The sequence below is a fragment of the Scomber scombrus genome, chromosome 22 (assembly GCF_963691925.1).
Source record: "Scomber scombrus chromosome 22, fScoSco1.1, whole genome shotgun sequence".
Taxonomy (NCBI): Eukaryota; Metazoa; Chordata; class Actinopteri; order Scombriformes; family Scombridae; genus Scomber; species Scomber scombrus.
In genome coordinates, this window is record NC_084991.1 from 17,986,900 (window position 1) to 18,004,013 (window position 17,114).

General features: G+C 39.8%; 1 protein-coding gene across 1 annotated transcript; it reads left to right on the forward strand.

Annotated features, from left to right (window-relative positions):
• Positions 1 to 265: 265 nt before the first annotated feature.
• Positions 266 to 11,351, forward strand: mettl25 (methyltransferase like 25). Its single transcript, XM_062443764.1, has 12 exons — positions 266 to 540; positions 1,300 to 1,482; positions 1,659 to 1,765; positions 1,881 to 2,465; positions 2,774 to 2,921; positions 6,094 to 6,188; positions 6,492 to 6,521; positions 7,045 to 7,118; positions 8,244 to 8,337; positions 8,779 to 8,853; positions 9,335 to 9,406; positions 11,017 to 11,351. The coding sequence occupies exons 1-12, from the start codon at positions 315 to 317 to the stop codon at positions 11,122 to 11,124; spliced, it is 1,797 nt and encodes a 598-aa protein (XP_062299748.1). The 5' UTR covers positions 266 to 314; the 3' UTR covers positions 11,125 to 11,351.
• The last annotated feature ends 5,763 nt before the right edge of the window (positions 11,352 to 17,114 follow it).

Genomic DNA, 17,114 nt, shown 5'->3' on the forward strand with positions numbered 1-17,114 from the left:
AACACAATGAAAATGTATTGCAATCCAATCAAAGACATTTGAATATAATTTTCTCCACCTTTGCAAATTTAAACACCCAATAAAAATGTGAAATGTATATGAACTAATTCATACTATAATAATAAAAGTCCTTTATTCATATACAAGAAAACATTTTAATAGTCCTTACATCACATAACAAACAAATAAATAGACCAATATATAAAAATCCATCGATGAGTTTTTTTTCCGTTGCTTAAGCCTGGGTGTATAGCAGTGTTGGACTTCTTACATGCTGCCCTCACTCAGGTCCGCTTCAGATAAGCTATTTAAACATGACATCCTCCTCCTGCAGCCTCGAAGAAATTCAGCGACGAATAGATGAAGTCATGCGGTTTCTGTCAGCAACACTGAGCATCGCAAACGCTCACACTGTGGAGTTTTACACTCACGACGTGTGGAAACGCTTCATGGCTGTGCCACCAGAGGAGGTCCTGTCAGCCTTCAGCTCATGTAGTGACCACCAGAGGGAGCCAGAGGTCAGAGGAAAAGGTTATCACGGTTAGTCTGTAGGAGCTGGCATGAAAGTACCTAATAGAGCATCCTTTATAAAGGTTGTTGTAACTAATGGCTCTTATAATGTTTAATAAGTCATTTGTCATTGCTTTACAAATAAGTTTTGGGTTGTCAGGTTGTTGACAAAGCCCCCTGATGGACAGTTTGACCACTTATTTTTATCGTCAAATATTTTTAATACGTTGCTTGAAAAGTTTAAAGGTCACCAAAATCTCTCTAGGGTATCCAGCCACATGGATAGTTTTTTTTGGCTTTGTTCGCTTTGGTTTTTGAGATTTATATCTTTTCTTGATTTGATCTTATTTGTGGAGAACTCAAAGCCAACAGTTCTCATCAGCACTATTTTTGGTAGAAAGTAGTTCCAAAGAAAGCACATTCACAGCGAGGTCTCTGGATTATCCAAAAGTAACTGGAGCATTGTTTCTGGGAAGAGATGTTACTGTTGAGTTGTAAAATGTAATGTTTCAACACTGAAAGCACCACAAATGAAACTGCACCCACCCCCTACGCCGGAATAAAACCAAAACTATCTGCATGGCTGGATACAACACCAAGTATGCAATAACACATGTTTTTGTTTTGTTTTGTTTTTATGGGATTTCTTTTGTAATGGAGGTGAACGGACCCTTTTAAATTGTTTAATTTCAGGCAATAAAATCAGCAAAAAGCAAAAAGCAAAAAAAAACTTCAGTGTGTAAAAAGCATTACACAGTTTAATATGTCTGTGCCTATCTCCCCAAACAGAGCAATCCAGCACCACATTTGGGTTTTGCAATGATTCAAATCGGCTGGTCGATACCCATGCACTGTTGCAGGCAGCCAAGGCCCACTCTCTCCCTGGCCTGGGAGTCTGTATGAGCAGGGATGAACTACTGCAGGCCCTCAGACATAGCAGGTTTGAGTCTGGCAATCCACCAGCAGAGTTAGGTAAGGGAAAGATGAACAAGTTGTTTGCAAATCAAGGATTGTCCAGATCAAATCATGACCATAACTCAGATGTTGTCATAATACTGATTTGGGGTATTTGTAAAGGTACATTGTGTGCAAATATATAGTAATAAAAAATAAAAAAAAAGTGGACACATTTGTTTTGTCTAATACAGGTGCTGAGTTGGAGCCAGAGGAGTTTATGAACTCCAAGAAATCCCATGAGGTCCAGTCCATGTCTGTGGTGGTTGCTTGTCTGGCCAAGCGCTGTGGAGTCAAACAGGCAAGAAGCTGGAAGTTTAATGACCTGATGTTGGATTAGATTTTTCTTTTAAAAGGTTGTTATCACTTCTGCAACAAAAACTTTGAACAAGTCTCATCTTTCCTCTTTTATCCAGGTGATAGATATTGGTTCAGGGAAGGGCTACCTGAGTTCCTTCCTGTCCCTGCAGCACGGCCTTCAGGTCTATGGCATCGACTCCTCCAGCACCAACACCCATGGAGCCCAAGAGAGGAACAGGAAGCTCAAGAAGTTCTCCAGGGTGTACCAGAAACATAAGAAGACCATGAGGGCACAGGGAGAGACCACACAATCACTTCAGGAAGAGTTAACAGAAATAAAATCTGATGATGTTTTATATGGTGCTGGAGCAAAAAGTGTGTCACAAGAAGAGGAGGAGAGGGGGCGACCACCAGCATTAATCAACTCATCTGATGTTGACCCTGCTGTGGAAAGGCATTCAGAGCCAAACCCAGAAGCGGAGGAGCTCTTTCTTAGCGCCTTATCAGTGGATGTAATACAGCCTACATCTCCCAGAGTTTCCCCCAGCCATCTGAGTACTGAGGAGAGGGAAAGGAGGAAGAGGGAAAACCTGGAGAGGAAGGCTAAGAACAGAAGCAACAGCGCCAGCATTGAGTTTTCACCCCTCACATCTTACGTTACTGCGGAAACTGAGCTCCGAGAACTCATCAATGAGCTGGAGGTGAGAAAATGCAAAGTAGAAAAAAAAACAGTGAATGTTGAAAATAGATTAAATGTGTGTCAGGGTGGCGGTTCGGATAGGAGGCCAGCCGTATAGTAGCGAAGTAAGATTCCCATAGCAGCTTCTGAAATTACAAGCGAGTCACGGCGGCTGGAGTTTGCATTACTGGAGCGAGTGTGGGATGTTTTTTTGCGATGCCAAATCTGCAGCACGTCATCATCAATCAATTTTACCATCGATCTCCACCCCTCCTCTCCCCTCCCCGCACTGTTCTCTGGTTTCTCTGCATGCTCTCTCCCAAATTCCAGGATGCGGTCATGGTCGGACTGCACACATGTGGCGACTTGGCTCCCAGCACCCTGAGGATGTTTGTGGCAAAACCAGAGCTGGCTGCAGTCTGCAGCGTGGGCTGCTGCTATCACCTGCTGACTGAAGAGTTTGACCCAGCCGGACAGGGTAACCACACACACTAACACACACATACATCTGCTCACGGTCACTTTTGGGGACATTAAATTCATTTCCTGGTGACTTGCCCTAACCGTAACCACTGACCCAAACATCAGCTTTTCCCCAATTGAGGGCATGGCTTTTGTCCCCAGTTGGACAAGCCATCCTAAATTTACTTTTCCCGAGTCTGGAATTTGTCCCCGAAAGTAGCCTCTGACAGACCACACACACACACACGCACTATGACTGTGACACAGTCCAAGATACAGATCACACAGATTAGTGTGTTTGTGTCTGTTTTTCAGCATGGTGCGGCTGTATATTGTAATGTCATGACACTACAGTCCAACTTTTTTTTTTTTTTTTTGAACATATGGTTTCTGTTGTACACGGAGCTGGCAGTCTTTCACTCCGTTTCTATTTGTGTCCTTGATCCTACCTCAAACACCTGCAGCGTCCACTTCATCACTCTAATCCTATCCGAAATGAAATATTATCTTCCAGCATAAAGCCACATAAACACTCATATTCAGATTTTATAGTAAACAAGTCAAATGTTCCGCTGAAAGATTCAGCCAAGCTAACCTTCTGGAGATCGAGTTGAGCTCAGAATCCCCGCTGCTAGAGCCATTAAAGTGGATTTATGGATTTAGGATGACTGTTTAAGGCCGCTAAAAATGAGATTTTTTTTTACCTTTTCATTTAGAATGGAATCAATTGGAAATGATTGATTTTGCAACTTGTGTGTAGTATTTCATCCTGGTACAGGACTTCCCCATCATTTAGTCAGCCTGGACTGCTGCACTGAGGGGGTTGTACTCTACTGCCGCCTCACCTTGACGGTTAATTTAGGTGCCAAAATGTAGGATTTGAGTGATGTCATCCTTGTTTGATACGTCTGTGATTTCAATCCCTCACTCCTCAGTTCATGAGCTATGAAATCCTCTACGTGTGTCCTCATGCTCATGCTCTGACTGTAGCCTCTGCGTATCTATAAGAAAGATCGCTCGCTGCAGTCAATATGCGCTCGATATCGCCTCATTAATCGTTAACAGCGTGACCTGCGACCCTCGCGTCATCGGGGCCTTGTCGTAGCTGCAGCCAAGAGTGGAAAATGATATCATGACAGCTGATTGAAAACACGCCGGTCGTACCAGCAGTCATTTCCGTGCTCTTCTATCCAACTCTGGCTCGATCTTTTTAAAGAAACGAACAAAGACTTTCACTCACACGCGCGCGCACACACACACACACACTCTGCCCTCTTGGCCTTACAGTGTAGTCTGGGATGAAGGCCAGCTCCTGTGGTGGCCCACCTCAACCTAAAAGGGAGCTAAAGCACTGAAAGCTGAAAAGCTTAATTCTAAAAGGCAGTTATACATTAATGTGATCTGCTCACTTAGGAATTAGGCAATGCCATTAATGTGTCACTCATTTCTTGCACCTTTTGTGGGATGAGGAAGGCCATGCAGTTTCATACTATTTACTCATAAAAGCAACAACTGCTCAGAGATGAGTACATAAACGCGTCTAAAGGTCTGGAGCCAGCGTGTCTCTTCACAAAAACATTTGCAAGTGTACGTGGGTAGTCAGAAATATTTGTCTTTCTGAGTGGCAGTGCATGTTCATGGGGCACTTCAGATGTGGAGTCAGTGGCCCGCATGAGGCTAGCTACTATAAACAGCTCTCTGTGCTTACTGTAATCCACCCATCAGACGATGGAAAGGCTTGTCCATTTCAATTGCCTGCGAGAGCCAGTGTCAGCAAGCCGTGCTCCGAGCAGAAGGGAAGCTAACCCGTTTGCTAACGTGTTTTAGCATGTCCAGAACAGTTAGCGAGAGCCCGACCAGCCCCAGCTGCACGTTATTAGTGCTTCCTTTGACTGCGTCCCTCTGGATTCACTGGGCCTTGGCCTCAGTCACTGACCCTTTGTAGAAATGACATGAAAAGGATGGCATGCTGTCAAGTAGTCACACTTTGCACCTCCCATTGGGAATTTGTGCGTGTGTGCATGTGTGTGTGCGCGTGCTAAAGCCTGCTATGGCTTCATATGTTTGGTAGCTGTTTTCCTCACAACAACAATCAGATTTCACAAAATGTACAATTCTGGATTTTAAAGAGTGAATGAAAGCCAAATAACTTTGGTTTTTTAATCACAGGGTTGCATTAAGTGAATTTATAATGCACAAACAGCAAGTAAAGTACTTCAGTAATCATTCAGGTCCAGTTTAGATAGTCTAATTGGATTTCCACTGAAAAAAAACATTGAGGGACAAAGATCCTTTTGAGAAACTCAGGAACTTTACCTGCATACTTTACTGGAGAATCTAGAGACTACATTTTGGTTTCTGTATGAAAAGTTCTAGATGCCAAAAAAGTCTCTGCTCCAGGGCCAGAAAAAGGGCTAAAACCATGTTTGTGTGTAACAAAGTACTTGGCACTGCTAGTATTGAAATTAAGATGGAGATTATGTTAATTAACATTATAAACAAAGTATTTTTTTTAAAAGGGAAAGACAAATGGCGAGAAAGTGTAAATAAGCTAGAGAGAGGGAGATGTAGAGCGTAAAACGAGTTAACGAGAAATATATACATTTCCAAAGCCTGCAAATGTTTAAATTGTGAGCTAAAGCAGAAACAAATAACCAACACTTGCCAGATCTTCTGTTTTGGAAAGAGGCTTTTGGGGTTTCCAGTCTGCTTTTCATTCATTCATTCATTGATTACTATCGCTACTAAAACTCTGGAGTCACGCTACAGTAGAAACATAAAACAACAGAATGACTGTTTGGTTTCCTGGTGTGTGAAAATGAAGTTTCAATCCCTGCCACCATTTTTCAATCTGTTATTGGACCAATCTGGATCATTTTTATGGGTCAGATGCAAGAAGAAATGCAAACAACAAGAAGAAGAAAAGGGCACTTTTAGTTCATAGTTTAGTGTCTAAGTGGATTTCCTTTTTTTTCCCTTTTTCCTGGAACTGTTTGGTCAATAAATAAGATAGTCACAAAGAAAATGAGAGGGTTGAATTGTCTGTCTTCGTAAATTGTTTCCTACTAACTGAAGGTTTTCTTGTAATCTAAATTCATATCCACTGATTGTAATTGTTTGAAAAAGCATTCATTAATCAACCAAAGCGATCAGTTTTCACCTCTATTATCTTTGTGTTCCTCCCGCAGAGTGTTTGCATGGTGTGTGTGGTTTCCCTCTGAGTCAGTACCTCCGCAACCTCTCCTGCTTCTGCGGCAGAAACGCCAGAATGTCTGCGTGTTTGGTGAGTTTGAACAACAATTTTTTTTTTAAAGGGTAAAGCAACATCTCTTCTACATAAACATGAACTCTTTACTGACAGTGATAGCGCTGTAACAGAAGCACCTGAAATGAATTCATAGGAAGCTGTCCTTTTATTTCCTGTTCTGTAGGTTACAATCAAGACATCTGGATAAAATAGAGTTAATGAGTTGTTTAATCAAGTTGTCAGGAGTAGTTATGACTTTCTGTCCCGACACCTACAGTTCATACACTTTTTCTGCACTTAACGCTTTGCTGTCTTTCTAAAAAAAAAAAAAAAAAACAGGCATTGGAGAGAGTTTCACTTGGCCAAGGGGTAAGTAAAGCATGCATAGTAATTGTTAATTAATAGTCATCTTTGTCCCAGAAGTTAAATGTCTGTCTGTTAACTAGAACTACTTCACACCCATCAAAACAACTAAAATATGGATGTTAATAATCACACAAGGCTCTATTATCTTCACTGCAGATCTCCTTCATGCTTTCAAACAATCAGCCTTTTAATTCTGCTATTGTTTTAAGTCTGTGATCAGCTACAGTGTATTTATTTGAAATGTGGAGCTTGGAGCTCCAGGCCAAAAGCTGACACACGATACCACCAGCCATTAATATGGAATGTTTATAAATATTAATGCAATCACGGCAAGATTGATGACTTGTTGGAAACTGGGGCCTGAATCCAAAAGCAGGCTTGATTGCCTGCTGGTCTTGCATCAGGCTTGGAAAGTGTCAAATATTCATCACCCGTTTGTACACACGCTGCATGAATCACAGAGTTTCTTTTAAAAAGTGAAACTGCATTATGTTGAATCTACTTACCTCTGGTGTTTTTTTCACAGATTCAGATGGAGTCTTTGTTCTACCGAGCAGTCCTTCATGTTATTCTGAGGGATCACTACAGCTGCTTTAAGAGGTAAATCATGTCAACATGTGAAATTACACCAAGTGCACAGCACCTGGAATATTTAAGCCATGTTTTCTATTGAAGTGCATTAAATAAAAGGTTACTTCACAGTGTCCACATACAGTTATAAGTGTTTTCTATTCTCAGCTTGAGAAACGTTTTTGTTTCTGGTTTATTTTGCCTACAAATGAACCAAGACTTGGACCCAAAAGTCACACTTAGTCAGCAGGAGACAAGGTTTTGGTAGCTTGTCTAGTCGAAGTTAATGCATGATAGATTTTACTGCTGCAGTGAGAGGCTGATTAAGAAAAGACTATTTTAATCAAGGGCAATTTTGATAATCAATTTTGGCTAAATATATATATATGAGCTACTTTTCTCTTTTTAAAAAAAATGATTTCTAAATGGGATATCTTCAGGGGTCAGACTTTGGGTTGGACAAAACAGGATATTTGCAGACATCACATTGGGTTTAATGAGCTGATAGGATGCATTTTTCACTGTTTTCAGATATTTCACACAAAATTAAAGGGAGGGAGAGCTGTTGCATGCAGAAAAGTGAAAACATTTAATATGCTAAATATGTGCACAAATACAAATGCACTCTTCCTCAAGTAGCCTTCTGTATTTGTGCATACACTTACTGTTAAATTTCGTGCTTTTCTGCAGATTACAGCTCCTTGTGTTATCACTGACCTGTTTGGGAAACTTTGTCCTCCTGTTTTTTTTCTTAATATTTTATAAACCAAACAGATTAATTAGTAATGAAAATAATAGTTGGCTTCAGCCCTGGTGCACCTGTTTTTGCTCTATGCATGACCAGTTAAGAACATGAAGATGGAAAAGACAGAATATGTGAGCGTCAGTACGACTGTTTGTTTGGCCTTGGTTCACTTTGCTTTCCAAACATGAGTAACTACTGCTTCTCAAAAGTTGAAACCTGCTGGTATACACACCCATAAAACTTTTACGTTCTGCTGAAGTCATTTGCTGTTGTTGTTCTGCTCAGATGACTAAGAACTGAAATTTTAGGCGTGATTTGAAAATGGAGACTAAATGTGTGACTGTTGTTACTTCATCGGCTAGAAATGAGACGTTCAGGGTGTCACGTATGCCTGTGTGTTTGTTCCACAGTGAGAAGCGAGTGGGGAACGTCTACTCCAAGAGTAAATCATTCGTGGACTATGTCCGTCGGGCTCTGCGCAGACTGGATCTGGATGAATCTAAGGTCGGGACCAGAATATTACAGTCATCTGAAAACAACTTCCAGAAACAAAGTGTGGAAAATTAGAGTGAAAAAAAAGGCAGCACCATCTGAGAAATGCTCTTTGTTTTGGCAGAGCGAGAGGGGAAATTGTGTTTGTTTAGGAAATATTTAAATTTATGTCGGGTCAGCAAACTACACAGGTGCTTGTGAAATGCTCGCCCTGTTGCTTCAGGACGTTGCCAGGCACCGTCACATACAGTACCTGATGTTGAGGAGTTGAGTTTGGTTGTCCGTGGGAATAAGGATGACGTATTTCTGTCTGTTTTATGTTGCTCACAGCTCAAAAAAGCCATAAACCTCTTTTTTCTTTTCCCACCTCAGTTCTTCTACCTTCATGTCTCACTTTTCTCTGGTATTCATATCCAATGTCCTCCTTCTCTCTCTTTCTCTCTTTTTCTTTAGCTTTCTGACTGTGATATCCAGGATTACCATGACACACACAGGCCACGAATGACCGAGATGCACGCCTTTAATCTGGTGAGTCTTTGCTGTTTTCTCTCAAGACTGGAAAATGCTAAAAACGAGCAACGCCCACACTTTAAGGCATCATCACATTTGAGCTTTATCCCATGCTTTACACAACAGCCACAATGACCTGTTAAAACTCGACTTTGTGTAAAACATTATCATTCCTGTAAAATGAGATCCATAATGCCAATAAATTGCAGCCCATTACGTGAGCTCACTGCAGTCTGCAGGGAAGTAATACAGATGTGATTATATAGAATGGGGAGGAAACCAGCATTCGGTTTCACCACTAATTGTAGCATCAACCAACGTGACCAATTTTCCAACTTGACATAAAACAGTAAAATGTTTTTTAAGGATTGCCCACCAGCTACTGGGAAGACGCTAGTCATGGTGGGTTTTTAATATGTCGTAAAAGGGCCGACTCATAAGGAAAGTGCACTATATACTTCGAAAGGTCAAATAAATCTTTCTTCTTCCATTTGTGTAGTTGAAGGTGACTTTGGCTCCCTGCATTGAAGGTCTGATTCTTCTAGATCGTCTATGCTACCTGAAAGAACAGGTGAGATACTTCAGCTAGGACATGCATCAAGGCATCTTCATCATTTTTTTGCAAATAGTATGTGTTTCAGTTTGCCGGTGCACCTCTGCTCAGTGCTCACACACCAGTAATATAAAATTATTAAAGGGATATAAGGTCTAAATGCAAACCACAGTTACCATCATGAACAACAAAAAAAGGAGAAAAGAAGAATTATGAGAAAAAACAAAATCACAGGATGAAATTTAAGAGAAAATATCTAATGAAATAAAATGAATACTGACAAATACTGAGTATAGTCTGACACACAGGGTCTCCTTGTTCTCCTTTTTACAATTAGACTCAACTTGATGATTTGATTGTACAGCTTGTTGATTGGGATTTGAAATGTGTTTCCCAGATGACTAAAGTGACTGCAGGAATCTAATCTGAAACATTCAAACCTTCTTTTTGTGATTCAGATCCTATTGACAATAATGTAGGTGTCGGCTAAATTAAAGCCGGCCTGTAATTTGACGTCCTGTGCTCCTGCAGCCAAACACAACAAGCTAATCTTTGGTCTGAGTCATTGTGATGAGAAATGCACGAGCTGAAAGCTTTGAAGTGCTGATTACGCGTGTGATTGTATGTCAGATGGATTTCCTTAATAGGGTCGGGTAATCAAACTCTATAATGTCAAGAGCGCTGGTCAGCTTTGAGAGTTCTCCCTGGAGGAGGAGCAATGGAAGGGGAAAAAAAGAGAAGGTGATGGATGGATGTGAATATGATCCATGTGATGATAAGTGTGCCGAAGCATGTTCAGCATTAAAGGGAATCTTTTATGCTTTTCCTGATTTTCAGTCATGTATATAATGTTCCAATGTTGAATGTTCACATTAACCATAGTCAAAGTGTCAAATAATGAGGTAATCAATGTTGAAGTACTCCCTGTAAGCTAAAAGTACCAGTTTAAGACCGCTCTGAACACTTTATATGTTCATCTGTTACATACTGTGTTTTGAAAATATGCTGTTAAACATATGGGAATTTTATTATCACCCAAATTAAAGTGAGATCCATTAATATTCAAGCAAATACAAATGCACAAAACTAAGATTATTGGTATAAAACCCTGTTTTCAAGCACACCTTTCGTGAATAATATAATATTCCATATCAACATTGTTAAATCCCTGTAAGTCTCTTCCACCCTTAAACATGTGGAGCACAACTCGCATGTAAAGTGATGGTATTCCTGAGTAGCCTATCCTATTCTTAAAATCACAATTTATGACAAGGTTGGCTAAGACATTTAATTACTCAGTGAAAAGCCAGTTAAAAAAGGAATGAAAATGGATTTAAAAAGCCTAGATTGAAGGGCTTAATAACACAATGACTTGTAACCAAACATCAAGGAAGACGAACATGTCCTACACATGAACAGGAGTCCACCTGACACAATATTTGTACAGATGTTCCATCTCAGGGGATTCAATTGAGACATTTTTAATAGTGAGAACATCATACATCAGAGGATGCCTGGGGTCACAAAGCCAAACTGGGAGGAGAAGCAAGATTTTCTTATCCATGTGTTTTTTATTCAGTTCTGTTGTGTCTCACTGTTTTATGGATGTGTTTCTTGGTGTTGTGCAGGAGGACCAATCATTCTCTGCACTGGTGCAGCTCTTTGATCCGCTGCTGTCACCGAGATGCTACGCTGTCCTTGGACTGAAGAGTTGTGGAGATAGAACTACAAGCTGATGAATGTATAAAAATGTAGATGATTACAATGCTCTGACTGAGTGGACATGATTATCAATGATCATATCAGCTATTATACATCAGGAGTGATTACATTATGTATTTTCTCCAGCTAATTTTAATCTGGTCTATGCTTTAATCTTGATGTTGTTATTTATTTATGCAGTCCCAGTATCATTTGGGTTTTTTTATATCCTTGATGAAAAATAAATGTTACATTTCCAGTCCTTTACAGTGTGCTACTCTCAGGGGAAATCTCATGAAAACACATGCTCAGAACAGCTGGAAAAACTGTCAGCCTTGTTTGATTGAATTATATCCATCTTAGCCTTTTGTCTTCATGTCTGAGGGACTCTGGAGAAAACTCTTGTTTTTAAAAGGAGCGTTCAGAGAGCTACGGGCCATTGTGGGATTTTGGGAGAATTAGATCCCTCTGTAGAGCTGTGCAGATCTGGAAACCCCATTTCTAGGCTCCCAAACCAGAGGAAGTAAACGGGGCAAGAGGCGCCCTTGACCCCTTTTTAATCTTTACTTCCGCTTTGCTCTGTCCCTGGTCATTTAATAAATCACCCTCTTCTTACATGTTTGACAACAAACGTTACAGACTTAAGTACACACGAGTTATGATAGTCGGATGTGACAGTAAAAAAGACAAAAGAAAACATGGGGTAAATGGGGAATGGAACATTTAGGGGAGCAAAAGCATTACATTATGTAACAGTGGGATTTTTGGTCATTCACACTTTTGTTCTTCAAATCTTCATTTATTATTCTGTACGATTTTCAATTGCTTATTACTTCTACATACTTTCAGTGACAGAAACCATTCACAACTTGTATGCCATTACTTTTCTTCTTTTTTAGAATATTGAAGTGATTTTATACATTTTATTTAAGTATTAGCATAATGTAGTATAGTATAATGGAAATAAAGCTGATATCTCAGTACTGAAAGTCCTGAAAGTATTCATACTTTATGGACAGGTGTCAAATGTCCTATGGTGGACCATGTGGTCAGTTATGCATTTGACATTTTATTCAATAACTCATAAACCATGAGGCCTATCAAGACAATACAGTGTGTTCCACAGTGTGTTCCTTGGATGAAGCTGGTTTGACTGTTTTAAGCCGCCCACACCCATTTGTGCCGCCATTCTGGACTTTTTGGTTAACACATTTTTTGCTTCATCAGTATTTATAATGGCAAATCATGGGAGAAACTATCCAAATGAGTTGGACCTTTTGTCCCTTTAAAACTCAACAGCTCAGACATCCCTTATCCCACAGACCTCATTCAAACTTTAAAAAGTTCACGAAACTGTACATTTTTAAAGTGCTTTTGGAACAAAAAGTCCAACAAAAAAATGCAAAGCATATTTGTTCCGTGATGCGTGCCAGTGATGGAAAATGCTTCTTAAATACTTGCTATGTGGATTGGCCGTTAGAAGCAGTGTTCTGCCCATATCGTGACCACAGCATATGTGCCTCGCCTCACAGACACACCCTGCTCGCTCCTCTCATGGAGACATCTTTATCACTCCCACGCACAAGCACACACATAAACAGTGTTATTGATTACAGTTGTGGAAACAAGCAACAGTCCTCACTGTGGATCTAATAATCTTCAGATATTCACTCCATCTCCTCTGTCTGTTTCCAAAAACCTTTACACGAAGCCCAAAGGAACCACAGGTGTGTCCACTTTACTGATTACACCGCTCCTCTTATAATGAGTGCAGACATGCAAACATGAGCTTTACTCAAACACGAGCTGTTTCATAAAGTCTGAATGACTCTTCTATGCATGCTATTAATACTCAGCTTATCACTGGGGTTGACATTTTGAACATTTTCAAATGATAGTGTGTAAAAGTATTGTGGATCACTTGACTGTTTTCACAAACTGTATTTTCTTCCAAACTATTGTGACTGAGAGGACATAAGATTGCTAAACTTTGAAAATGAGAGTCCCAATGAAGCAAGAGGGGCAAACCTAAATAACACACACTGACAGACACGTATCCAAACACTCAACCACTAACATACACATACTCATACACTAACAAACAATACCATTTTTCCCCCCAAGTATAATTCCCACACACAGTAACAGGAATAGGGGCTATTTTTTAGTGAATTTTTAAAGTGAAAGTCCTAAAAGGATCACAACAGAAACTAAGGCCATCCTGTGTAGTGATGAGGACTTAAAATAAAAATGTCAGTCTCCTCTCCTTCCTTTTTTTTTTTTTTTTTTTTTACTTGACTATGAATTAGATTAACTGTATTTAAACAGATTGTCTGTGCACTCACAGGAAAAAAAAGGCAAAAAAAAAAAGATTTTGTTCAATATAAAAGACATATTCATCCAAAGCTTTATTTACTCTCTTCCTCTTCCCAAGGCTCTCTCTATGTACACTTGAAAGGTGTTTTTTTAAAAAGCGTGAGGTTCCTCATTGAGCTTGAATTCAGTCAGTTATCATTTTAATTTTCACTCCAGAGTAAAAAAACACAGCTGAAAACCTTTTGGTGAAATTTGTTGTTTTGAGATCCGAGGAGAACGAGTCAATTTAGACCTCAGTAATGCAAACCATTGATTTGGAGCGCAGAATTCCAATTATGTGGTTTGGAGCTTTCAAGTAAACCCCAACGACCTTTAATGCACATCTTGATGGACATTTCATGCGTGACCATGACAACAGCAAAAAAAAAAAAACAACAGCAAGATTACAAATAGTTGGATTTCTACAAGTTTACCTCAAGCCTCACACCAGGATATGGGTCAGTCTTTTCTGTGGCAATAATGGACACCTTAGTTTATTTGATACATATTTTATTACCATGATACTCTGTTTCCTTATTGTAGTAAAGACAAATATTTGAATTCACATTTGCATTTATGTTGTGTGGCAGGTTTTTTCTATTCACACAATGTTCTCACTTTTTTTTAATGCCTGTTTGCATCCCTAGAAAAAAGGCTTATGTGAACAACTGTCCTCTAACTGGATCATTTTTGCAGCATACAGTACATGTACATGTACATGTTTGCCATATCAGACTACACAGTGCTTATTTTCTATTCTTAATTAGTGTGAGAGCTGGCAACAGAATCCGTTGCTTGGAGCAAAGAAAACAATACTTTACAGTGTTGCATTACATTTGGGAACACAAACCACACAGAGAGTTGGCACATGTCTACCTGGACAGTAGAGTGTTCTATGATTTTTCACACATCTTCAACCAGCAAATCAATAGCTGAATTCCTTTTTACTTTGCTTGGTAGCATGGGCAAAACACATTACATTTCCAATAAGTTTGAATTGTTATATGCCCTTATTTCTGTCATGATCACAACATCAGACAAAATAAGCTACTTTACCATTTTTGCTTTTGTTTTTTGATAAGCCTGAGATCTATTATTTGAGATTGCTTCTAACTTATTAACTCATCTTGATTTTTTGGAGTTTAATCCAATTAAATGCTAAAAGCATTGCACTCGAATTAATAGGGGTCTTGCTAACTAGTTACATCTGTACTATTACTAAAATAATCTCTGGTTTCAGTGGCAAGTCAACATTTGTTAGAGCTGGCTTCTTGTGATTCTGGTGCCCCAAATTACACGGTGAGTTTCATGTTACTTTGTTTTAAATACCAACGTCTCCAAACGACTTAATTCTATTTAAATGTTCTTTCATGCCTAAGTACGAGTGGATGGTACTATAGTGGCCTATATGAAACACATCAGTAGTGTGCAGCAATATCAAAACTCAGTCCTTCAGTGTTGCATCCCTGGATAGATGCAACACCGAAGAGTAGATGTGCTATAAATCAAGTCTTATTATCTTAATATAAAAAACATTTTTCACACCCATTGTGAACACACTTTCATTTTTCAGATTGGTTTATAGGGAGGAGAGAGAAGAGAAAGGCAGGATGGCATAGTCACCCAGAAAAAGATGACATCAGTCATCGGTCTAGGAGAAAGATCAACTTTTTGATTAAAAAAAGGAAAGTGCAACGTGATTAAATAATGTCAAATAAACAAAAGAACATTAATTTGGTTATATTTTGCTCTGTGTGTCTCACAGGACACACCACTGAGTCAGTAATTGTAATAGCAGTATTGATAAAAGCTCTGTAGGAACATCCATTTCACACAATTGTAGAGACTATCTTGAATAAATTTAAACTAAAACAAAGGAAATATGATACGCTTTCACACTGTGCAGTGTTGGTACATAGCAAATCCCCCCATCACATCTAACACTGCCTCTATTATTTGTCACTGTAGCTGCAGCAGCTCGCACATCTGTAGGCCATCCATAGGTCTGTCAACGTTGCTGTGGTGTAACTGTGTCCCAGGGCTTTATTTTTGTCTTGGTAAAGACAGATGGTGAGACTCTCTGCTGTGCCTGGACCATGTTTGGATCCAGTGCCGTGTTTCACACTGACAGCTTGCTGTAGTGGCCAAACCGGACTGACACGAACGCAAGCAATTCAAGATGTGAACGAGACTTGTTTTGTGATAGATGTTGCTGGGCTTTGTTGTGGCAGAGTGAGTCACGTCCTGTCGACCTGTCCTGTCCTTGGTACTTGCACGCATGTTTGTGCACATCTATCTATATCAACACACACACTGGCACAGTACCTTTCATGTACCCACACGGAAGATGACAAAAATGACATGTTGCCAACACACACAAACAAACATGGAAATGTGTTGGAAAGAAATCATCAAAACCTGCACCACTGAAGCAATTGGTGAATTACAATTTCCTGACTTTGCACTTACTGTACCAGAATAGAGGAAAAAGAGGTTACAGGATATGATGAAGGCCGGGAGACAGAAATAGTGTGCATTAGGAGTCATGCAAGGCAACCCGACCTCTGCTGACTTTCATTGCAAAGTGGGAAAGATGGGAGGAAATGATGGGTGAATGTGTCACACTTTGGCCCTTAGCTGTGATCATTGTTTCTCACGATGAAGTTTGGGCATGATACAAGTTCCTGCTACCCTCCTTGATTTGAAAAAGTGTTAACCTAGCTCAAATTATCAGGAAATGAGCTACATTTGCAATTTGTAGGCTGAAACTTCATCCAATAATGCCGATTGAATGTTGTGTTTTGAACTAAAGGGCCGTTCTTTCTTGTGAATGGGGAGAGCACAAATAATTGACTTTTAATTGAGGAACCTTCACTCATCAAAGGCAAAAATTGGAGAGGAAGTGGATTATCAAGCATCAGCACAGTTTAAAAATTAGGAAAAGGAGTGGGGGAAAGAAGGGGGTGACTATAAGTGATCACTTGTTAAATGCCAAGAAGCACTGCTGTTACACCATCACATTCACTCACACACACTCATCACACCTTTACTTCTATCTCCACTATCGTACGCACCGTTGTAATGTCTGGGGATGTCTTCCATCTGAACACAATCATGTTGTCCTGTTTTAACCGCCTTTTTTTTTCTTTTTTTTGAGGGGGTCTGGGCAAACAGCCATCAGAAAGGAGGGTTGTAGTCTTGCCTGCCATCATCATGTCCCTCCAGTCACAAACAGACTACAGTGCTCTGCCAGATGCCCTGCTGTGAGAAGGAAAAAAATGGGATTTGGCTGGACGTTGCGCTGGGCACACACTGCTAGTTTGAGATTAAAATCTGTTATTGCCTCAAATCACTGCAGATGTATTCTCTGGAGAGCCGCATGGACACAAAAAATAATACATTTTACACCTGTCAGAGATCTGTGGAAGTGTGAAAAGGCGCGTTACACCTTGTAAATGTTAGAGCATCAAACAATGTCACGAAGAAACACTTAACTGAGAATGGACAATGGCTGTTTTCAGTGCGAAACAGTCATCACACATTTCCAGTAAAAATAACTTGCCCCTTTTGTTCATATTTTCCATGAATCTTGCCCATTTTTTTAGAAATGTTATCCAGATTAATATCAAATTAGATCAATCAAGAACATCTGCCGTGTCATAGAAAACAG

Coding starts and splice junctions, on each gene's coding strand:
- mettl25 (XM_062443764.1), top strand. CDS start 315: ATGACATCCTCCTCCTGCAGCCTCGAAGAAATTCAGCGACGAATAGAT. Junction 2,922..6,093: donor GTTTGACCCAGCCGGACAGG/GTAACCACACAC, acceptor TTCCTCCCGCAG/AGTGTTTGCATGGTGTGTGT. Junction 6,522..7,044: donor GAGTTTCACTTGGCCAAGGG/GTAAGTAAAGCA, acceptor TTTTTTTCACAG/ATTCAGATGGAGTCTTTGTT.